Raw genomic sequence first — 24130 nt, 5'->3', positions numbered from 1 at the left:
CCCTCCCATAGGGAATAAAAGAGGAGCGAAAGGGGAGTGGAGTTTGCAGGAGGCAATGAGTTCAATTCATTCGGGTGAATATCTGTTCCTGACTCCTTGCCAAGTAATTGCTGCTACAGCGTGGAGTTTGGAAGATATCGGCCTGGCAGCTCTCCAAGCCTGAGAAAGGCCTGTAGTTGTGAAATCTCTTGAAAGACTGTTGGCCGGGACTTGGCTGGAGAGGAATTCCCTTCAACCTAAATAAAAAAGGGATTTTATCGGGACGAGGAATCTGCTTCATGATATTTGGAAGCCTAGTTCAGAACCGATTCAAATATTTGGAAGAAACCGGAGCCGAGTTGCATCTCTTGTTTTTGTGTGTCTCCCACCCCCCAGGGAAGAAGTCCAGGAGAACTGTGTCCGCTGGAGGAAGAAATTCACCTTCATCTGCAAAATGAGTGCCAATCCCACCACGGGACTCCTGGACCCCTGCATTTGCCGAGTCTCGGTCCGCAAAGTGAGTCTTTTGATTTTGGGCTGGGGAAGGGTGGGCGGGAGACGGACGGAACCTCATTGATAAAGCTTCTGGGCTCCCCACAGCTGTTGTAAAAACTCCCCTGTGAGATGTTTTGGAGTCATAACCTCGAATCCAGGAGAAAGCCCTCTTTTTTGGGGGGGGGGGGTTGTCTCCTTCCTACCCAAGGGTGTCTCAGTGGCTAAGACGCTGAGCTTGTCGATCAGAAAGGTCGGTGGTTCGAATCCCTAGCGCTGCGTAACACAGTGAGCTCCCATTAATTCTCCTAGTTTCTGCCAACCTAGCAATTGTAAAAAAATGCAAGTAGAAAAATAGGAACCACCTTTGGTGGGAAGGGAACAGCGTTCCGTGCGCCTTTGGCGTTGAGTCATGCCGGCCACATGACCCCGGAGATGTCTTCGGACAGCGCTGGCTCTTCGGCTTTGAAACGGAGATGAGCACCGCCCCCTAGAGTCAGGAACGACTAGCACATATGTGCGAAGGGAACCTTTACCTTTATCCCTAGATTCCTCTCTCCAAATCCTTCAAAGAACCTTTTTCTAACCGTCCAGATAGCCATCCGGAAGCTCTTATTACAATTGGACCTCGGCTTACAACCGTTCAAAGTTACGACGGACCTCTTTGTAGGGCATTTTGGGCGCTCGGCAACCAGCTCATGTTTGTGACTCTTTGCATCATCGTCATCATCACCTGGCCACATTTTATGCACCATTTTGCCCCAAACTGTCATTTATTAAGAGTTAAAGTACTTTTGTTTCTCTTGAGCCCTTCTTTGTAAACTGACTTTCTCTTTCTTTCTTTCTTTTCCCCCCTTGTCACAGGAACTGAAGGGAGGAAAAGCTTATTCCAAGGTAAGAGGACACACCAAGCCATCCAGAGCAAAGCTGTGTTAGATGATGATCATGTCTGTGTTTGCAAATACGCCTTCAGCCATCTCTGAAACTTGGGGTAGATCTGCCTAAATCCAAGAGAGTTTAGAACAGAGGTCCCCAACCTTTCGGGCCTCAGGGACCACTAAATTCATAATTTTAAATCCCGCGGATCTCTAATATAATCTGCCTAATGACTGGGTGGGTGGGCGTGGCCAGGTGGTCATGTGACTGGGTGGGCGTGGCCAACTTGATGTCACTCACATTGAGGTTGTTGGAGCTAAGCAGCCACCAGGAGAAAGAGTTGGTAGAGAAGGAGGCTCTGCAGAAGCACCTCACTGAGGACTAGGAGCAAAGACTTTCCAAGCAGAGGGAAGACCTGCAGGAGTGCAAGGCCAGGTGCCGGCGCCTGGAGGCTCAGAGGGCTGAGATGCTCAGCCAGTTGCAGGCCATGATGCAGTCCCACTGGAACGAGGCCCTCCGGCTCTTCCCCACCAGCAGCGCTTCCCTCCAGCTTTTGCTCAAAGCCCCCCACCAGGAGGCTGAAGCAGACCACAAGTGGGAATTTCTGCCCCCCTCCAACCCCCACAAAAAGACCCCAAAGGGGGAGACTCTCTGCAGCAACACAAGCGTCCATTGCACGTATCCATTCCAGGGGCCGTAGTTTGAGGACCCCCTGATTTAGTGCAATATAAAAAAATGCAAATAATTTTTCTGCGGACCACCAAAATTTTCTCACGGACCCCCAGTTGGTGACCACTGCTTTAGAAGATGCTGGTGATAAGACTTCAAAGCTTGCAAAACCAATTGTACAAGGTCTCCCAAGCTCGTTTGAACCACCCTTGCCCCGAAACCAGAAGTTGGGAGCGATATCCGTACATTGTAATGTACATTTTAAAGTAACCTTGCAGCCTAGAGTTTAAAATGACTTGAGAGATCCAAACAATTGCCTAAAACCCATTGGGGAAAAAAATAGCAAAAGGTTTCTGACCGTCCAGCACGAGATGCTTCCTTCCGGCCCACAATTGATTCCCACCATTGCCAAAATCTTGTTCAAACATATTATAAGGAGTGAAACTCTTTTTATAAACCTCAATTGAGACACTCTGATGGGAGAAAGCTGCAGGCCAGACCACTGGAGACAAAGGTGCTAATAGATTTCCCGGCAAGATTGATTAAATCAATCACTAATAGAGGACTCTTAACAAGTCTAAAAGAGGAATCTGGCATGAAACAGGACTAAAAATGGAAGTCTTTGGGAGTCACTTAACCCTGGCCTGGCTTCCCCCCCCCCCCCCCCCCCCCCGAGGCTATTTATAATCTTCCCCTAAAAATAAGACGAAGTGTAAAATACGAGATTTAAATTCCGGCGTAATTCATTGCTCAGGATAAATGTACTCAAAAGACAGGTGGTGTTTTTTTTTTTCTCAGTTTGGCCAAGAAAGACTGGAGGTTTGTCATGTAAGAATGACCTGTCCTCTGTACGATGAAGCGTTCAAATTGTTCTAACGTTACACACCGGTAATTTTGCCAATTGTAAGATTCTGAAAATATATCTTTCTGTCATCTGTGTGTGTGTGTGTAGAGAGAAAAAGGCAGACAGGGGAGGGACATAGAAAGAGAGAAAGAAAGTCAAAGAGAAAAGAGAGACAGAGAGAAAGAGACAGAGAGAGAGGGAGAAAGAAAGACGGGGACATAGAAGAGAAGGAAGGGAGACAGAGAAAGAGAAAAGAATGACAGAAAGAGAGAGACAAAGAGAAAAAGAATGACAGAAAGAGAGAAAAATAAAAACGGGGATATAGAAAGAGAGAAAGAAAAAGACAGAAAGAGAGACAAAAAGACAGGGAAAGAAAAAAAAGAGACGGGTGGAGACAGAAAGAGAATGGAAGTGACAGAGAAAGAGACAAAGAGAAAAAGAAAGGGATATAGAAAGAGAAAAAGGGAGAGAAAGAGGGACGGGGGACATAGAAAAAGAGAAAGAAGGAGAGACAGAAAAAAGAAAAAGAAACACGGCTATGGAAAGAAAGAAAATTACAGAAAGAGAAAAAGAAAAAGACAGACAGACAGAAAGAGAGAAAGAAGGAGATAAAGAGACAGAAAGAAAGAGAAAGAGATGGGACATAGAAAGAGAGAAAGAGACAGAAAAAAGAGAGATGGGGGACAAAAAAAGAGAAAGAAGGAGATAGAGAAAGAGAAAAACAGAAAGAGACAAAAGAAAGAAGGAAAAAGACAAAGAAAGAGAAAAAGAGATGGGGAGAGAAAGAAAGTGAGAAAGAGAGACAGAGATAAAGAGACAAAGAAAGAGAAAGAGAGATGGGGGATATAGAAAGAGAGAAAGAAGGAGAGAGAGAGAGAGAGAGAGAGATCAAACATTAGACACATTTTCCTGTCTGCTGTTAACTAGCTATTGTCCATCCCCTTAGAAGATATTTGTATAAGGAGTCCTCCGCTTATGACCACAATTGGCTTCAACATTTCTATTGCTAAATGAGACATTTGTGAAGTGATGTTTGCCCCATTTAATGACCTTTCTTGCCCAGTTGTTAAGTGAACCACTGCCATTTTAAAGTGAGTAACAGGATGGATAAATCCATCTGGCTTCCCCATTGGCTTTGACCATCAAAAGGTCTCTGCAACCTTCAAAAATATGAGTCAGTTGCCAACCATCCAAATTTTGAGTCGTAAGTGTGAAAAGCAGTCGTAAGTCACTTTTTGTAACTTTGGTCATTAAACAAACTTATTCTAAGTCAAAAACTGCCCATATTTTACCAACTGGCCCTGAGGATTCAGGAATCCCAGCTGTGTTTTGTCCACTCCAGTGGCTAAGACACTGAGCTTGTTGATCAGAAAAGTTGGCAGTTTGGCGGTTCGAATCCCTAGCGCCGTGTAATGGAGTGAGCCCACTTTACTTGTCCCAGCTTCTGCCAACTGAGCAGTTCGAAAGCATGTCAAAAATGCAAGTAGAAAAATAGGAGCCACCTTTGGTGGGAAGGGAACAGCGTTCCGTGCGCCTTCGGACATTGAGTCATGCCGGCCATATGACCACGGAGATGTCTTCGGACAGCGCTGGCTCTTCGGCTTTGAAACGGAGAGGAGCACCGCCCCCTAGAGTCAGGAACGACTAGCACATATGGGCGAGGGGAACCTTTTACCTTAACCTCGGCAATCTCTTTTTCTGGAGATCTTGCAAATCTCTTCCCTTGTAGCTCTTCCCCAGGCATCTTTTAATTTGCACAAAGTGAGCAACTCCTGGGTTGCGTTTATATCTAAACCTCCCTCCTATTCCTTTTTTGAAGCCAAGCCAAGCCCAATCGAAGCACTTGACCCATAGATGGAGGGGGAAGAAGAGAAAGGAGCAGGTTGACTGGGGTCGGAACAAACTCAAAACGTTTTTTTAAAAAAAGCTGTAAAACATCACATATAATTTGGCACGTCGGCTAAGAAAAACGGGAAGTGGTTTTCGTGCGAGTCTCGGCTTGCAATTCCACCACGTGGTTGCCGAATCGCTTACAGATTAAATCTGATTAAATCTCTGGGGTTTTGGAGCTGAGAAACTGCAGCGAATGTCACCACCCACCCCCATCAGCCCTGGCCTGTTTTTTTGTGGGTCTCCTGCAATGCAACATCTTGTGTCTAGACTAAAACCTACATTTGATTGTATCTATTCAGCCTTGAAAGTGAAGTAAAATCAAAAAGCATTCCCCCTCCCACCTCCATTCCTTTTCTAGTTGTGCCTTTAATCAGTTTGTCTCTCCTTCAAGAGGATAAATTGACGAGGGGAGAAGACTGGAGAACATCTTAACAGTCTTAGACTATCAAGTTGTACTCCTGCAACACAAGATCTCGGCTCTACTTCATCTGCAGAAAAGCCTTCCTTCTTGTTCCCCGTGTTCAGTTGTGGCCCAGAGCTGGCAGCAGAGTCTGACAGTGAGGAAGCTGGGGAGGAACACGGGCCAGTCCTAGAGGGCTGAGGAAAGCTCAGACGAGGGCTCCGCGTCGGAGGCAGAGAAAAACCGGAGCCTGTTCCCAATGTGCGCATGCGCAAATCTGCCAGAAGACAAGAACAACTAAGAAAGCAGGGTCGACTTGGGAGTAAAGCCACACCTCGGAGGTGATTGGCCCCTCCCAGAGGAAACAAAAGAGGAGCGAATGGGGAGGGGGCTTTTGCAGGAAACAATTCGTTCCTTCGGTCGTTTCAAGAGTGGAAAGTTCTGTTTGTGACTATAAGAGACTCTGTGCCAAGTTTTGCCTTGCCCTGCGTTTAGAAACTTAAGTTATCTGACAGCTCTCCAAGCGAGATAAGGTTCGTGTGGATAAACATTCCTCTGAAGGACTGTTTGCTAAGCCTTGCGGACTGCAAATGAAAGGAATTCACAGTCTTGTAAATAAAAGGGATTTTGCCGGGACCAAGAATCTGCTTCTTGCTTTTTAAGGAAGCCTAGATCAGAACAGGTTCATCCGTCCCACCACCTTTGAAAAGCCACAAGTGGACAACATGGAGTTTATGCCACATGCACATTTTCTCCTGGAGCTGTACTGCCACAAAAAACATCTGTGTCTAGACTAAAAGCTAAAATTGATTGTATCTCTTTGGCCTTGAGAATGAAGTTAATATCAAAGGAAATCAAAAGAGAGAAGTACAAATTACAAGCATTTGCAGGTGACTTAGTTTTCGTCTTAGAGGAACCATTTAGAATCAGGCCCGAGACTTGTGGAGAGATTAGAGAAATATGGACTAAAAGTAAATAAGGAAAAAAACCTAAAATGGTGGTTAAAAAATCTTACAAACAAACAGAGGGATGAATTCATAAAGAAAATGAATGTCCAGATAGTGGAAAAGGTGAAATACTTAGGAATCTATCTTAACAGTAAGATCAAAGAGGACAACTATAGAAAATTAAGGCATCAAATTAAACTGGATATGGAGAGATGGAAGACGCAACTTTCCATGATGGGTAGAATAGCAGCAATAAAGAGGAACTTTAATCAGTTTGTCTCCTTCAAGAGGATAAAACATCTTGAAGGTCTTAAGACTATCAAGTTGTTCTATATCCTAGGCCAGTGTTTCTCAACCTTGGCAACTTGAAGATGTCTGGACTTCAACTCCCATAATTCCCCAGCCAGCAAATGCTGGCTGGGGAATTCTGGGAGTTGAAGTCCGGACATCTTCAAGTTGCCAAGGTTGAGAAACACTGGCCTAGGCACCTTGATACATGAAGATACCACACTTCTCACTTTAATTGTGGAACAGCCTTGAAGTCAACAGTTGACTTCAAGGTCTTGGAAGTCAACAGTTGACTTCAAGGTCTTGGAAGTCAACAATTGACTTCAAGGTCTTGGAAGTCAACAGTTGACTTCAAGGTCTTGGAAGTCAACAGTTGACTTCAAGGCTGCTTAAGGAAATGCTTAAATCTTCATACAGGTAGTCCTCAACTTACAAACACAACTGAGCCCGGGATTTCTGTTCTTGAGTGAGACATTCATTGAAAGTGAATGTTGCTCCGTTCTGTGACCTTCTTTGCCCCAGTGATTTAAGTGAATTGCCGCAGTTATCATTGTTAAACGGATCTGGACTCCCTGTGGACTTTGCTTGGCAGAAGGTCGCAAAAGGGGATCGATAGCATGACCCCGGGGGGGAGGGGCACTGCAATCGTCATAAATATGAACCAGTTGCCAAGGGTTCTCGATTTTGATCACATGACCCCCAGGGATGGCTGTAAAGGTCGTAAAAGTGTGAAAAATGGTCCTAGGTCCCTTTTTTTCAGTGCTGTTGTAACTGAATAGACACTAAATGAACTGTTGTAAATTGAGGACCAGCTGGGTATGATTTATTTATTTTTTTAACGTGCTTGGAGATGCTTCCCTTTCAATCTTGTCCCCCTAAAGGAGACCAAACCAGCTTTCATTTCTCACTCTCAATTTTTCCTCCCTCCCCGTGCTGGCTGCATGGGCTCTGGGATGAGCGCAGGACAAAGAGTGCCTTATTGTATCTGTGTACACATACATGGGAGTGAACCTTTTCCACATCACTGACCTGGCATGTTTGGTGTCCTTGGTTATGCAACCTCTCTGGGCGAGTTAACATTTTCCTTGCCAGGCTGATTATAATCCTGGTCTTTTCCCAGGACGATCAGAGTTTCCTGGAAAACAAGGGCAGGGTTAGGATGGGGAAATGAACAGAAGAGAGTAAATGGAATGGAGAAGCAGAGAGGGAAGAGAAGAGAGAATGAAATAATAGGAATAGAATAGAATTCGGAATAGAATAGAATATGATTAGAGTAGAACAGAAATTAGAATAGAATAGAGAATGAAATAATGAATGGGATGGGATAGGATGGAATAGAATAAGAATAGAATAAAATAAAATAGAATAGGAATATAGAATAGAATAGGAATATAGAATAAAATTAGAATAGAATAGAGAATGAACTAATGAGATGGAATAGAATAAGAATAGAATAGGAATATAGAAATAGAATAGATAACGAAATAATGAATGGGATGGAATACAATAGAATAGGAATATAGAATAAGAATAGAGAATAGAATAGGAATATAGAATTAGAATAGGAATATAGAATAGAATAGGAATATAGAATAGAATAGGAATTTAGAATAGAATAGGAATTTAGAATAGAATTGAATTGAATAGGAATTTAGAATAGAATAGATAATGAAATAATGGGATGGGATGGAACAGAATAAGAATAGAATAGGAATATAGAAATAGAATAGATAATGAATTAATGAATGGGATGGAATAGAATAGGAATATAGAATAGGAATTTAGAGTATAATAGAATAGGAATTTAGAATAGAATAGAGAATGAAATAATGGGATGGGATGGAATAGAGTAAGAATAGAATAGGAATATAGAAATAGAATAGATAATGAAATAATGAATGGGATGGAATACAATAGAATAGGAATAGAGAATAGAATAGGAATAGAGAATTACAATAGAATAGGAATAGAGAATAGAATAGGAATAGAGAATTACAATAGAATAGAACAAGAGTAAAAAAATAGAAGAGAGTATAGAATTAGAGTAGAGGAAGAATAGAATAGAATAGAATATGAAATAATGGAGTGGAGTAGATTATAGAATAGAATATATAGTAGAGTAGAGAAAAGAATAGAATATGGAATGGAATGGAATGGAATAGAAGAGTTTGAAGGGACCTTGGAGGTCTCCTAGTCCAACCCCTTGTTCAGGCAGGAAGCCCTGCACCATTTCAGACCAACAGTTATCTCTCCAAACAGCTCTTCCTGGAGCGTAGGTGGGATTGCAAACTTTGATTCGCCTGCAACTTGCATCCTTTCCATCCTCCTAATCTTTTCTCCGTTCGCCTTACAGCTGGGATTCACCGACCTGAACTTGGCCGAGTTTGCAGGCTCGGGGCTGACTGTCCGATGCTGCTTGTTGGAAGGATACGACACGAAGAACACCAGACAGGACAACTCCATCCTAAAGGTGAGTCCCCAGGACCTCTGGATGGAGGGAAGGGTGGATGGGGCTGATGGACAGCCGTGGTTGCTGGAGATTCCTTCATTAAAAAAAAAAACCAAGTAGCCCCATCAGTAGACTTGCAGCCACATTTTCCATCATTATGTGAGCTTTGCCTCATTATAAGGACCTTTCTCGCCACCATTGTTGAAGCGAAACGCCACCGTTGATAAACGAGGCACACATTTGTTAAGGGATATGGGGTTCCCCCGTGGATTATTGCTTGTCGAAAGGTCACAAAATGGGGATTACCCCCCACGACATTGCAACCAGTCATAAGTATTTCGAACGGCCACTAAATGAACTCTTGAAAGTCCAAGGTCTAGCTGCAAGTAAATGCAAATAATAAATAAAATGGTGGCCAGGATGAGAAGTTTGGCGGTTCGAATCCCTAGCGCTGCGTAACGGAGCGAGCTCCCGTGACTTGTCCCAGCTTCTGCCAACCTAGCAGTTCAAAAGCACGTCAAATATGCAAATAGAAAAATAGGGACCACCTTTGGTGGGAAGGGAACAGCGTTCCATGCGCCTTTGGCATTGAGTCACGCTGGCCACATGACCACGGAGACGTCTTCGGACAGTGCTGGTTCTTCGGCTTAGAAACGGAGATGAGCACCGCCCCCTAGAGTCGGGAACGACTAGCACATATGTGCGAGGGGAACCTTCACCTTTACTTTTAGGATGAGATGGGTAGTGTGCCTAGTAAAAAAAAAAAACCAGGATGCTGCTCCCTTGCTTATTCTAGACAAGGGAGTATGTTTTCTTTTTTCTTTTTAATTTATTACATTTCATACTTCGTAACCAGCCAACACCCTCTGAGAGGGCCCTAGCTCCCCTTTTGTACCTCATTGTTATTAAAACATTGAAATTGGGACATAAAAACTGATAATTAATCAGTGGAACATATGAAGAACAGTTGCAGGAACTGGGTATGTCTAGTTTAATGAAAAGTAGGACTAGGAGAGACATAATGGCAGTCTTCCAATATCTCAGGGGCTGCCCCAAAGAAGAGGGAGTCAAACTATTCTCCAAAGCACCTGGAAGGCAGAACAAGAAGCAATGGGTGGAAACTAATCAAGGAGAGAAGCAACTTAGAACTGAGGATAAATTTCCTAATAGTGAGACCAATTAATCAGTGGAACAACCTCCCTCCAGAAGTTGTGAATGCCCCAACGCTGGAAGCCTTTAAGAAGATGTTGGATAACCATTTGTCTGAAACGGTATAGGGTTTCCTGCCTAGGCAGAGAGTTGGACTAGAAGACCTCCAAGGCCCCTTCCAATACTGCTATTGTATTGTATTGTATTGTAATAACCCAAGCGATTGTAAAATAAGGAAGAAAAAAAGAAAAGGAAATTGAAGACATGGCAAAAAAAATAATACAAGGAAAGGAGGAATGGTTGAGGAAAAATAGACAAGAAAAGTAATTGCTTGGTCACAGGCTCCGTTCAGTCTATAACCTGTTTGTTTCTGTGTTGTTTGTGGGTGCAATTTTATCACACTCTTCCTTGTCTGGATTTCCGCTCCAAAGATTGTTGGGCAGAAATGACAGCTGGGGATATATTATCACGTCTCGAGTTGGGGAAGTTGCTCAGCTGGCCAGAAATCAGAATAATAGAATAACAGAGTTGGAAAGGGGCCTCGGAGGTCTTCTAGTCCAACCCCTGCTCAAAGCAGGAAACTATACCCCGTTGCGGACAAATAGTTGTCCAATCTCTTCTCCTCTGATGGAGCGCTCACAACTTCTGGTGGCAAGTTGATTGTTCTCACTGTCAGGAAATTTCTCTTTAATCCTAGGTTGCTTCTCTCCTTGATTAGTTTCCATCAGGTGCTTTGGTTGACCCCTCTCCCCAGGTCCTTATCAAGAGCCCCTGTGTTTTAACATATTTTTCGGAGTATAAGACGCACCAAGATTTTGAAGTGGCAAATTGGGGGTCGGAAAGGTTTTTGCACTCTGCAGACCTCTCAAAAATGGGCTGTTTTTTTTTCACGAAAACTACCCATTTTTGTCCCCCAAAAAGGGCATGCATAGCCTTTAGGAGGCTTATAGAGTGATTCGGGAGGGGGGGGCGAGCAAAAAACGGCCCATTTTTCACTCCTTTTAGCCATCCCCAGCCCCCAGGAAAACTTCGAAAGCCTCCTAAAGGCTATGCACGGCCATTTTGGTGAAGGGGATGGGGTTTCAGGAGGCCAAAAATGCTGTATTCAGTGTATAAGATGCACCCAAATTTTCACCCTCTTTTTTGAGGGTAAAAGGTGCGTCATATACTCAGAAAAATACAGTAATTCATTTATTTTGCACACACTTATTTTTTCCTTTGCAGGTTGTTTTTCATGAGTTTTCCTTCTCTCTCTCCCTCTCCCTCCCCCCCCCCTCTCTCTCATATTCATTCTTTGGCAGGTCACGATTGGCATGTCCCTCTTATCCGGAGACCCTTGTTTCAAAACGTGAGTCTTTGAGGAAGCTTAAAACTCTTCAGGGCGAGGAAGTTTCCAAGGCCAGGACATCTCCATAGCTCTTGATGTCCTCTCCTAAAAAAAAAAAATATCCTGGTGGTGGCAACCACCCGCCTTGGATGGAGAAGACTGGAAAGGAGAAAAACAAAAGCGAATCCAACCTGGATCTGCCACCAGGACCAGAGGTTCTCTCTTCCGGACTCGTGCTGGAGCCCATCTTCAAGAAACTTCTCTCTAGTAGAGGATGTGCTTTCTGAACTCATTGGTAGCCTCACCATGAACAAAGACCCACATTCAATTTTGCAGCTAACTAAGATTGTTGGACGAGCAGGGACAAAAACAGCCAGGGCCTGGGAAAACAGGCCCCTTGTCAGTCAACTGGAGTGCTGATTTTACCACCAGCCTACCAAGTACTTAGAAGGCGAGGGCTGGGCAGCCAACAGACCCCAATCAACATCTAAAATGCACACAACCAGGCACCTCATAAATACCCTACGCAGAACAGCACACACTCTTGCCAGAGCGAACTTCCCCCGAGGATGGGCTCCAGCACACGTCCGAAAGCTCGGAAGACTAAAACCTCTGACCCAATCCCAGGACACCAAGATTCGTGAAAAATAAGAGGTGTGGGGTTTTTTTTTTAAACCATTTAACAAAGCAACAGGTGTGCTATTGTTGACTTTCCAAGGAGGCGGCTCCTGATTAGCTACCAGCAGCTCAGACATTACTGGCAGGGGTGGGGCACGCAGTAGGCAAAAGGTGTTGGCAATTCTATACCGGTAACCAAGGCAGCGGGAGAGGAAACAAACCTGTTGCGTAGGTAGTGTTTTTTTGTTGTTTTTTTGCAAGAATGACCTTGTCACCAGTTCGCCATTGTCACAATGGTGTGTAAGCCTGTCAAAAAAAAAACATCTCGACTGGCTAGAGACTCTTTTCACAAGCCTCCCTCCCAGGGATGAAATCCGGCAGGTTCTGGAGAACCGGTAGCGGAAATTTTGAGTACTTCGGAGAACTAGCGAATACCACCTCTGGCTGGTCCCATGGTGGGGTGGGAATGGGGATTTAACAGTATCCTTCCCCTGGAGTGGAAAGGGAATGGGGATTTTGCAGTATCCTTCCCCTGGAATGGGGAGGGAATGGAGATTTTGCAGTATCCTTCCCCTGGAGTGGGGAGGGAATGGAGATTTTACAGTATCCTTCCCCTGGAGTGGGGAGGGAATAGAGATTTTGCAGTATCCTTCCCCTAGAGTGGAAAGGGAATGGGGATTTTACAGTATCCTTCCCCCGGAGTGAGGAGGGAATGGGGATTTTGCAGTATCCTTCCCCTGGAGTGGGGAGGGAATGGGGATTTTGCAGTATCCTTCCCGTGGAGTGGGGAAATAAAATAAAAGCCCCTTCTGCCTTTTTGCAGGCCACCCTCCACGGCCAAATCCGTGGTCATCCCAGGAGAAGACTCGAGCCTGCAGCTCACCTGCAAAGGGGAGGGAACCAGCCGGACTGTAACTCCCAGCACCAATGCGCCGTCTTCGATCGGTTCCGTCCGTCAGAACAAGCCCAGGCCCACCATCCTGGGATCAGGTATAAACAAAGGAAATTTTCTACCCCGGTCCGAACTTTGAGAAAGATTTAAAAATCAAAGATATCAAAGCACTTCTCTTACATGATTCTCCTCTTGCCCCCAAAATGCAAAAACAGGATCTAAATTTTTAATAGCCTTGGTTTAAAACAGTCAGCTTCCTTTGTGGCCTACCAGCGGCCAGGAGAGCTGGCAGCAGATTCGGACAGTGAGGAGGTTGGGGAGGAAGATGGGCCAGTCCGGGAATCTGGGGAAGGCTCTGAGGAGGGCTCTGTGTTGGAGGCAGAGAGGGGGCCATGGGCCGTACGCCAGTTACCAGCTACCTTCAGAGTCAGACATCAGTGAGGCAGAAGAACAGCTGGAGCTTGTTCCCAGTGTGCGCATGCACAGAGCTGCCAGACGAAGGGAACAGCTAAAGAACAGGGGCCGACTCGGGAGTAAGGCCACAGGTGGATGAGGAATGGCCCCTCCCAGAGGAAATAAAAGAGGAGCGAAGGGGGAGTGGAGTTTGCAGGAGACCATTAGTTCGCTTCATTGGTTCCTGACTCTCTGAGACTCCTTGCCACTTTTTGCAGATATCGGCCTGGCAGCTCTCTAAACCAGATAAGGTCTGTGACCATAAATCCTCCCTCGAAAGATTTTGCTGAATGTGGAAATTAATAAAAGGGGTTTTTTTGTCGGGACAAGGAGTTTGCTTTGTGCTCTTGGGAAGCCTCGGTCAGAACAGCTTCCTTATTTCACTTGGTGGGGAAAGATGACCAGCTCGGCATCTAAATTCTAATATATATTTTTTTCTTTTCCTGGGGTTTTGGAAGAACCGGACCAGAATTTATCAAGTCCAGAAGAAGTATTTCATTCCGGACACTCACGAAATTCAAGCTATGCCAGCCAGCAGTCCAAAATCTCTGGTCAGTGTCCATCCCCACCAGGAGCTGGGTTTTCACGATTTGATCTTAGTGGTGCTTCAATTTCTAACTGTCTTTTTTTTCCAGACCTAAAACAAAACGATAAAATGATACAAATGTAATAGTAATGTATTTTATCCTAGCTTAAACCAACAAGAGGGTTTTCAATTTCTTTTTACTGGGGTGGCAATGTTTAATAAATACAGGTTTTTTTTTAATCTTAGCTAAGCCAACAAGAAGTGTTGGTTTTTGCTTTAATTGCATTCTGCAGAATTTACACTTACTGCTGTAAATTTGGGATATTCACAGCCCAAGGCATTGTGATAGAGTCACAACGTACTGCTTTATAAAGCCTCAGTAAGGCCACACTTGGAGTACTGCATCCAATTTTGGTCAGTGCATTACAAATACAATGTTGAGACTTTGTATGGGGGGGGGGATGTAGAGAAGAGCAACTAAGATAATTAAAGACCAGGAGATAAAAACGTAGGAGGAACGGTTGCAGGATTTGAGTATGGCCAGTCTAGAGAAAAGAAGGACATGGGTGGAGGGGGGGGGGGGACATGATAGCAGTCTACCACTATTTGAGGGTCTGCCACAAAGACGAGGAGGGGGGTCAAACTATTCTCCAAAGCACCTGAGGGCAGGACAAGAAGCAATGGGTGGAAACTAACCAAGGAGAGAAGCAACTTAAAACTGAGGATAAATTTCCTGACAGTTAGAACAATTAATCAGTGGAACAGAAGTTGCCTCCAGAAGTTGTGAATGCTCTAACACTGGAAGTTTTTAAGAAGAGGTTGGATAACCCTTTGTCAGAAGTGATGTAGGGTTTCGTGCCTGAGCAGGGGGTTGGACTAGAAGACCTCCAAGGTCCCTTCCAACTCTGCTATTCTATTCTAGTCTAATGAAAAGAAGATCTAGGGGAGACATGATAGCAGTGTTCCAATATCTCAGGAGTTGCCACAAAGAGGAGGGGGTCAAGCCACCCTCCAAAGCACCTGAGGGCAGGAGAAGAATCAATGAGTGGAAACTAATCGAGGAGAGAAGCAACCTGGAATTAAGGAGAAACTTCCTAACAGGGAGGAAAATGAACCAGTGGAGCAGAAGTGGCCTCCAGAAGTTGTGGGGGCTCCATCAGTGGAGGTTTTTGAAGAGGAGACTGGGCAACCATTGGTCTGAAATGGGATCGGCAGGAATGGCTAACCTTTTTGTCCTCATGTGCCAAAATTGTGCGTGTGCATGCGTGGCCACACCCACAGTGCAACACGCCCCGCCCTCTGTGCCACACCAGGGAGGGCCTTTTAGCCATCCCCAGGCTCCGGAGGCTTTCCTTGAGCCTCCGGAAGGGCGAAAACAGCCTCCCCCAGGCACCGGAGGCCCTCCCTGAAGCCTCCTTGCACCAAAAACAGCACGGGGGGGGGGGCGCACCCCTTATGTATGCACATGCAATCCTCCGTGCATGTGCATGTATCTCCCAGCAGAGACCCAGAAACCAGCCGGAGGGAGGCGCGCGGGCATGCGCAGTAAAGCTGATCTGTGCGACGGCTCGTGGACACTCCAAGGCGGCTCCGTGTTCCACCTGTGGCACACATGTGCCATAGGTTTGCCAACATGGGGCACAGGATCTCCTGCTTGATCAGGGGGCAGGACTAGAAGACCTCTGAAGGTCCCTTGCAGCTCTTGAGTTGCTGTTAAACACAGAGGGAGGCCGCTAAATTCATGTAGGATTGGTGTATCCTACACGATAATCGGTTTAACTCACTAGTCCTGAAGACTAAATTAAATCACCTCTGCAGTGAAGGTAGCTTGTTTCCAAATCTCAGGTAACCTGAACAGGTCCGTCTCCATCTCCTGCTAAGGAGCTTCAATACAATACAATTCAATACAATAGCAGCGTTGGAAGGGACCTTGGAGGTCTTCTAGTCCAACCCCCTGCCTAGGCAGGAAACCCTCTGTTTCAGAACATCTTCTTAAAGACTTCCAGTTGGAGCATTCACAACTTCTGGAGGCAACTTCTGTTCCACTGATTAATTGTTCTAACTGTCAGGAAATTTCTCCTCAGTTCTAAGTTGCTTCTCTCCTTGACCAGTTTGCATCCATTGCTTCTTGTCCTGCCCTCAGGTGCTTTGGAGAATAGCTTGACTCCCTCTTCTTTGGGGCAGCCCCTGAGACATTGGAAGGCTGCTATCATATCTCCCTTAGTCCATCTTTTCATTAAACTAGACATATCCAGTTCCTGCAACCGTTCTTCATACATTTTAGTCTCCAGTCCCCTAATCCTCTTTGTTGCTCTTCTCTGCACTCTTTCTAGAGTCTCCACATCTTTTCTACATCGTGGCGACCAAAACTGGATGCCGTATTCCAAGTGTGGCCTTCCCAAGGCCTTATAAAGTGGCATTAACCCTTCACGTGATGTTGATTCTCTCCCTCTGTTGATGCAGCCTAGAACTGTGTTGGCTTTTTTGGCAGCTGCTGCACACGGCTGGCTCCTATTTAAATGATTGTCCAGTAGGACTCCAAGATCCCTCTCCCAGTTACTCCTATTGAGCCACGTACCACCTATACTGTACCTGTGCATTGGGGTTTTCTTGCCTAAATGTAGAACCTGCCTTTTTTCACCATTGGATTTCGTTTTGTTAGAAGAATTTCTTCTGGGTGGGCCATTTTGTTGGGAACAAACGCTGGGTTCAAGACGATTCCCGGCCTCACCCCCAGGGTCATCCTGACGTTCTCGTTCACAGGATACAGCACGGAGCACTCCCGATCCTCCAGCCTCTCAGACCTGACCCACCGCCGGAACACATCAACCAGCAGCAGCGCTTCCGGGGGTCTCAGTATGACGGTCGAATGCCCGGAGGGCGAACGGGAGCACAGGTTGGAGAAGCCCCCAAGACCTCCCAGGCCCAACCTTTTATCGGACAGATCTTCTCGGTAAGGACAGTGAACTGGAATGGCAGAGGAGGAATGTCTCTTCCGCCTTAAAATAAATCTGGCACTAAGGTCATCCGGTTGCAAGTATAGGGGATTCATTCCCTATTTCCCCCTATTTTTTTAAAAATTATGCCTTTTGTTCTGGCCCGCCAGTGGAGCTGGCAGCAGATTCGGACAGTGAGGAGGCTGGGGAGGAACATGGGCCAATCCTGGAGGCTGGGGAAGTCTCTGATGAGGGCTCTGTGTAGGAGGCAGAGAGGGGGCCAGATCCAGCTGCCTTTGGAGTCAGACTTCAGTGAGGCAGAACATCTGGAGCCTGTTCCCAGAGAGTTGCCACATGAAGGGAAGAGCCAAAGAACAGGGGTCGACTTGGGAGTAAGGCCACAGGTGAACGATGAATGGCCCCTCCCAAAGGGAATAAAAGAGGAGCGAAAGGGGAGTGGAGTTTGCAGGAGACAATTAGTTCACTTAATTGGTTCGTGACTCTCCAAGACTCCTTGCCAAGTTCTGCAGATATGGGCCTGGCAGCTCTCCAAGCCAGATAAGGTCTGTGACCGTAAATCCTCCCTTGAAAGACTTTGCTGGATGGGAATGAGCAGAATTCACAGTCAGTGAATAAAAGGGTTTTTTCTCGGGATCAGGAGTCTGCTTCATGCTTTGGAGAACCCTCAGTGAGAATGCCTTTCTTCTCCACCTCTTTTCCTGCAGAAGGAAAAAGGATTCTGTAGAAAGCCATCCCACCTGGGTGGACGACACCCGGATCGACGCAGGTGACATTGTGGAGAAGATCATGCAAAGCCAAGATTTCACCAACGTCAGCAACACTGAAGGTGAGGTGTCCCTTCCCCCCTAAAGAAACTTTTCACCCCGTTTTCCTCCATCCCTCATGCAGTTTTCCAACTTCACCACCAAATGGAGCCTGCCTTGAAGTTCATCTCCCAGGATCCCTAAGCTTCTCTCCTTAATTAGTTTCCACCCATTCCTTCTTGTTCTGTCCTCAGGTGCTTTGGAGAATAGTTTGACTACCTCTTCTTTGGCGCAGCCCCTGAGATATTGGAAGGAAGGAAGATGGGAAGGAAGGAGAGGAGGGAGGGAGAAAGGAAGGAAGCAAGGAGGGAAGGAAGGAGAAAAGGATGGTAGAGGGAAGGATGGGAAGGTGGAAGGAGGGAAGGAGAGAAAGAAGGATTTCTTCTTGATTAGTTTCCACCCATTGCTTCTTGTCCTGCCTTCAGGTGCCTTGGAGAATAGCTTGACTCCCTCTTCTTTGTGGCAGCCCCTGAGATATTGGAGCATTGCTATCATGTCTCCCCTAGTCCTTTTCATCAAACTAGACATACCCAGTTCCTGCAACCGTTCTTCATATGTTTTAGCCTCCAGTCCCCTAATCCTCTTTGTTGCTCTTCTCTGCCCTCTTTTCAGAGTCTCCACATCTTTTTTACATTGTGGAGACCAAAACTGAATGCCGTATTTATTATTTATTTATTTATTTAATTGGTTTGTATGCCGCCCACTCTCGAGAGACTTAGGGCGGCTTACAGGTAAAAAAGGAAGGGGGGACATACAAAAAATAAAAAACAACATTAAAAATTTCACAACATTCATAACTTAGGATGGGGCTGGATAAATCAACAGCCCCAGGCCTGCCGGAACAGCCAGGTCTTGGTCGCTTTGCGGAAGGCCGGAAGGGTAGTAGGGGTCCGGATCTCAACGGGGAGATCGTTCCATAGGGATTCCAAGTGTGGCCTTACCAAGGCCTTATAAAGTGGTATTAACCCTTTACGTGATCTTGATTCTATCCCTCTGTTGATGCAGCCTAGAACTGTGTTGGCTTTTTTGGCAGCTGCTGCACACAGCTGGCTCCTATTTAAATGGTTGTCCACTAGGACTCCAAGATCCCTCCCACAGTTGCTACTACTGAGCAAGGCACCACCTATACTCTACCTGTGCATTTCGTTTTTCTTGCCTAAATGTAGAACCTTCCTTTTTTCACCCTTGAATTGCCTTCCATGAATCTTTCCAGACTGCTTGCCTTCCCCTGGAAACGGCCAGATTCATAGCTCTTGGGCAAATTCAAGCTTTGTGCCTCTGGCAGCTGCGCAAGGATGCCAAGCTAGGCTCTTGCTTGACCTCTCCTTCCAGCCGAGTTGGCCTTTTCCCAACATCTTTTAAGAAAGCTTCAAATATTTGCTTCCTGGACATCTCAGCAACTGCAGTCCTCTTCCTTTTTGTCTTCCAGATAGTAACCTGAGGCTGTTTGTGAGCCGAGATGGCACGACCACCCTAAGCGGGATTCAGCTAGCAAACAGGTACGATCCTACAGCCGTCGCTTCTCGATACTTGGGGTTTAAGCCTCCCTTTAGGAGAGATGCGGGATTTTCTAAGTGTAAAAAAAGTCAAGGTTCTCCTCGCACATATGTGCTGTTCATTCCCAACTCTAGGGGGTGGTGCTCATCTCCCTTTCAAAGCCGAAGAGCGCTGTCCGAAGAGGTCTCCCTGGTCATGTAGCCAGCATGACTCAATGCCGAAGGCGCACAGAACTCTGTTCCCTTCCCACCAAATGTGGTTCCTATTTTTCTCCTTGCATTTTTTACGTGCTTTCGAACTGCTAAGTTGGCAGAAGCTGGGACAAGTCACGGGAGCTCACTCAGTTACGCGGCACTAGGGATTCGAACTGCCAACCTTTCTGATCGACCGACTCAGCCTCTGAGCCACCACATTACTTTCTAAATGTACATTTAGAACCCCAAACTGGTCCATGTTTCTTTATTTAAGTCAAAATCTCTCCCTTCTGTTCTTTTAAACCACAGATCCATCACAGTGTCTTTCTGTTCTTCTTTTCCCTGCAGAGTTTCGTCTGGAGTTTATGAGCCAGTGGTCATCGAAACCCATTAAATGTGAACTAGATGGGTGGTCGTCGTCCGTCCGTCCGTCCCCCACCCCCCGATGGAAACTTGTCTCAGCATTTTGGGTGGGTGGTCCTTTCCTCCCCACCCCACCACCCCGTTTTTCTTTTCTTCCTTTCTTTTTTAGTCTTCTCTGCACATAACATTCCAGGCAGGACTTCTCAATTTTTATTTTTTTGCGGGGGGATGCAAGCACTCCACACCTGCCCAGAGGTACTTCAAAAACAGGCACTTTAGGTGGGATCTGGGAAGGTGTAACATCTACGATCTTCAGAAGGACGTCAGATCAACGTCCGCATGCAACGGCTCCCTCGGAGGGACGGCAACTCTTGTGCCGAGCGCCACAGTTCGGCGAGCGTGGCTTGACCAATCCTTTCTCCGCCACCTAGTTTACTGTGAACACTTCCCTCTCCCGTCCAAGGAAGCCTCAAATGGGAAACGTTGCTAGTCAGGACCGTTGCGAGGATTCAAGAGCTGGGTTGACCCGCATCTCCTCCCTTGCATTGATCCCTCCTGAGGGCTGAGACCCAAGGAACGGAGGGCCAGCTTACGCCACCGCTTTGAACCGGAAGTCCTCCCCACGTCCTTGTTTTTCATAGGAAGCCCCTGGTGTGTTTTTGGCCTCCTCAAAATCCTACTTTCAAGCATCCGTGAGCCATGGAAAGCTTTGCAGATGTTGAATGCCACTGTAGCTTGTAGTCCTCCTTCTCCTGCAGGACAAGGAAGGGGGATGATCTTGGCCAGCTGCCATGCACGGCGCGACTCTTGAAGAAGCTCAGATATGCCCAGGAAAAGAAAGTTTGGACTTTCCTCAATGAGAACCGCTCTTGAATTTTTTCATTATTTTTTTTAAAGAACAATTGTTTGGGGTGACACACATTCCCTGCTTGCAAGGTGGAGAGAAGTTCTGTGTTCACTTGGTAGTAGAGTAGAAGAATATCCCCTATCAGTTCCAACAGCGTTGCCTTCCAGATGCAAAACACATTGGGTTAGGGTTCTCCTCGCTTGGGTTTTGATTTGAAACCAAAGGCCTTGAGCATCAAGAAGGTATCCGGGTCCTCCTTTTCCTCCTGCCCAAGCGTGGTGGAGAAGTTTCCATCACGACAGGCCAACATGCTCCCCAATCCCTTGCTCTCCCCATAGAGTGTGTGGAGTCTGTGATGAGTCCAAACTCCATAAGCAATGAAATGGGGAGAGTAGCATCAGCGATCATCACTCAACTGTGTGTCCTCAACTGAGTTCTTCCACGTTTGGAAGGCGGAGGTGGGGGGAACCCCTGGATTTGTCTTTCCATCGGATGGAGTCTTTTATTGCCCTCTCTCCATCCAGATGTTGAGATTTGTGTAGGGAACACAGCAAGCTTTAGGGCTTGATGTAGAAGCAGTGAAGCTTATTAGCTGTTTTTCCCCACGTTGTGTTCTTGCGTTGGTCGTCTGCAAGCTACAGCTAGAAGACCTGGGCAGTTTCATCCTAGGCATAGGGTGTCCCCCCAACCCCACCCTTCACTTGTTGCTTTTAGGGGGGAGAGAGACTCAGGTTTTCCCCATTTCAAGAAAGTAGCTTGCCCTTGATAGAGGCACCAGTTGAATGGATTCACACCTACATTTCACGTGGTTTAGTAATGGCTTGAGGGTGTCATCTCCCCCACATGCCTTTAGACGAGTGACTGCTCTAAAACAAGAGTGTGAAAATGGAATTCAGAACAGGATCAGGAATTGGGGAGAGGGGCACACATGGACATCAAAGGCCAGCCCTGTGGTCCTTTGAGTGGTAGCAAAGGAGTCATCAGTGGTGAGGATCTGCCAGAAGTTGGGTTCTTCACCCAACCACTGACCAGAACCCTCCTCTCCTATCTCAGCTGAGCTAGCCAAGGTTTGTATGAGTTGAAGACTCCAACCCAGCTCAAGACCATTGTGTCGAGCAGATCAGAGAGCCTCAAACCCTCCCTGACCATCTCAGGCCGATCCTGATCTTCAGCAAAGAGGAAATAACTTGGAACGGCCTAGAATCTCCAGGATAGACCTGGGAAACTTCCATCTGAAAGTTGGTGGCCTTGTGAAATCCTTGCACCACCATGTCAGAAGAGGTCCTCTGGAGCTTTTCTTGATACCACCATTCATACGTGTGGTTTGCTAAGAAGGACTTGGTGAATTGGAAGAAGCCGAAGCTTCTTGAGATACCTCTGTTGGTCTCCAGTGGCCTGTCCCACCAACGAATGGGTGAGGCAGTAGAGCTTGATATATGGTGTTTTTTCCCCTGGTGGGCAAATTCTGTTCTCTAAAGATATTGGTCACACCTAAGCCAAACACTATCTGGGACAATTAACCAAAAGAGACCAATTGAGAAATGGTTGTTTTTCATTTGACCTCCTTACACCACGGTTAAACTTCTTTCTCCTCCCCTTTTGATTTTTTTTGAAATCTATTGATTTTTTTTTGTCATTGATCAACCCAGCAGGCTGGTGTAACGTTGTGAATTTTGGAGGGAGGTGTGGGGGGGGGTGTTGTTTAAATCATTGTTTCATTGCTTATAATAGTATGTTGTTGGGCTGTTGTTTTATAACTATGTCTTAATTTGAGCAGGGAGAGAGGGAAGGAACCAGAGTTTCCACTTCTCTAGTTTCTCGGCTTCGTTGCGTTCCTTTGACATTTTTGGGGGGGGGGGGGTAGCACTCGCCCATCCAACTGGGATCAAAAGAACCAAGAGGCGGCAGAACTTCAAAACGGCGCCCCCGATTGAAGGAAGAGGGCACAGCTGGATTCTGTTCTCCTTCCGCACATGGTGCCAAATATATCGACTCGTTTTGGGCTTGGTTCTGCAGCAAGGAAAAAATAAACCCTCTTGGATCTTTGGAGCAAAAGTTCTCAAGAGGAGCTATTTTTTGGGAGAGGCGAGAAAACACTCCACAAACACACACAAAGGCCCCCCCTCCAATTTTGCAAAAAAAATGAGACCACGAGAGTAATTCATTTCCCATGAAGAATTTGACGATCCCATTGCAAAGAAAGCATCTGTGTAGCTTGGTGCAAAACTAGCACGCTTCTCAGTCCCGTCCCGTAGCGCCTAATCTCTTCAGAAAATTTATTCCCCTTTTTATTATTATTATTAACACTTTTTTTAATAGTTTGGGTCTCCGCAGTGACCCACTCCCAAATGGCTTGCTTGCTTCTTTTTATGATGATGATGCTTCCTTCTGCAGTTCAAGTTCCCCCTTTGTAAAAAATAAAAGTTTTAAAAGGAAAAAAACGAAGTAAAACTTGATCGAGGCAGCTGGGCTGCACTCATGCTTGTAAAACCTCTGGAAGGTGATCTCCTCCCATTCCCGCTAGGTACGGATCAGGACGCCCCCTCCTGGAGAGGGGATCCACCGGAGAGCAGATCTCTCCTTCAGGTGATCTCAGGACCAGTTAGAAGAAAATGCCATTTCCCCATAAGCAAGTTGGCTACCTTCTTTCTTAGGCTCTGTAGACAGAGCTGGTCTTTCTTAACGAGGCACAATAATTTCTCTTGACACCCAAACTTTGGGACTGTCTGGTTTTCCCCCTTGAAAAAAAATAATAATCTGATTTTCCCCACCTAAGCCAACTTCAAAGCTGCATAACCTTCCCCTCTTCCCTCGCCAGCTTCTAAGGACAAAGATCCTTTTGCCCTGACTCCCAAAATCAAACGAACTTGGAATGTAAAAGAATAAACTCGAATAAATTCTTCACCGTGCTTTAAGAAAGTGACGTTTTCTTAAGTTTGCCGTTGCTTTTTAAGCCCATATTTTTCAGGGGGTTGTTAAGGAGAGAGAGAGAGAGAAAGAAAGAAAAGAGATCGCGTTTTATTTTCTTGGAAAGCGAACGAAACTTTTTAAGAGATTCGAAAGGCGCACGCGATTTATATTCAGATATTTCTATTAAGCAGGAAATATATTTTTGGAAGAGAGAGAAAATAAACCCAGGACTATGCAAAAATTTAAGGTAGAGAATTGCCGGAAGAGATAGTTTTGATGTGTTCTGAACTTTGAAATCTGAAAAGTAGATTAAAACTCAAATCCTTAAAAAGCATTTATAGAAAAGATTTTTTTTAAAAAAAATTCCTTCCACCCACCCCTGTTCTCTGTTTCCAAATATGTTTTCAAAAAGTGTTGAGCCCAGAGAAGAATCCGTCATAGATCTGCACATTCCCCCGTTTTAACTCGTTCTTCTAGTATTTATCATTTTTTGTATTGGATGCTGTGCTGTCTTTGATTCAAACAGTTTTGTATTCTCTGTTACCTGGTAGAAAAGCCACAGTTATAAAAAAGAAGAAAAATCACTATAAAATCAAATGTCGTGACGGTTTTGGAGGGGCAGAAATAAAGATTGGGTTTTCTTTGGTACATCACAATCAGTGTCTCTGCTGTTCTTTTTGTTTCTCGCTGCCGAAATCTTCACACACACACACACACACACACACACACAGCTGCTCTTAAATCCTGGAGATTATGT

General features: G+C 45.7%; 1 protein-coding gene across 1 annotated transcript in view; it reads left to right on the top strand.

Moving 5' to 3' along the window:
• The window catches only part of EEIG1 (estrogen-induced osteoclastogenesis regulator 1), a 63707-nt gene extending 39678 nt beyond the window's left edge, over nucleotides 1-24029 (top strand). Inside the window, exons 3-12 of the mRNA XM_087704647.1 lie at nucleotides 376-496; nucleotides 1336-1365; nucleotides 8742-8858; nucleotides 11288-11334; nucleotides 12755-12928; nucleotides 13730-13827; nucleotides 16566-16755; nucleotides 17464-17585; nucleotides 18992-19061; nucleotides 19602-24029. Of these exons, the coding sequence (XP_087560773.1) occupies nucleotides 376-496; nucleotides 1336-1365; nucleotides 8742-8858; nucleotides 11288-11334; nucleotides 12755-12928; nucleotides 13730-13827; nucleotides 16566-16755; nucleotides 17464-17585; nucleotides 18992-19061; nucleotides 19602-19647 (1015 nt within the window). The 3' untranslated portion in view covers nucleotides 19648-24029. The remainder of the gene's footprint in view (nucleotides 1-375; nucleotides 497-1335; nucleotides 1366-8741; nucleotides 8859-11287; nucleotides 11335-12754; nucleotides 12929-13729; nucleotides 13828-16565; nucleotides 16756-17463; nucleotides 17586-18991; nucleotides 19062-19601) is intronic.
• The last annotated feature ends 101 nt before the right edge of the window (nucleotides 24030-24130 follow it).

This window comes from Thamnophis sirtalis, unplaced genomic scaffold (assembly GCF_051295495.1).
Source record: "Thamnophis sirtalis isolate CommonGarterSnake01/CBP01778 unplaced genomic scaffold, rThaSir2_p1.2 scaffold_2, whole genome shotgun sequence".
Taxonomy (NCBI): domain Eukaryota; kingdom Metazoa; phylum Chordata; class Lepidosauria; order Squamata; family Natricidae; genus Thamnophis; species Thamnophis sirtalis.
The sequence above is the reverse complement of the archived record's forward strand: the minus strand, read 5'-3'. Positions and strand labels throughout refer to the sequence as shown.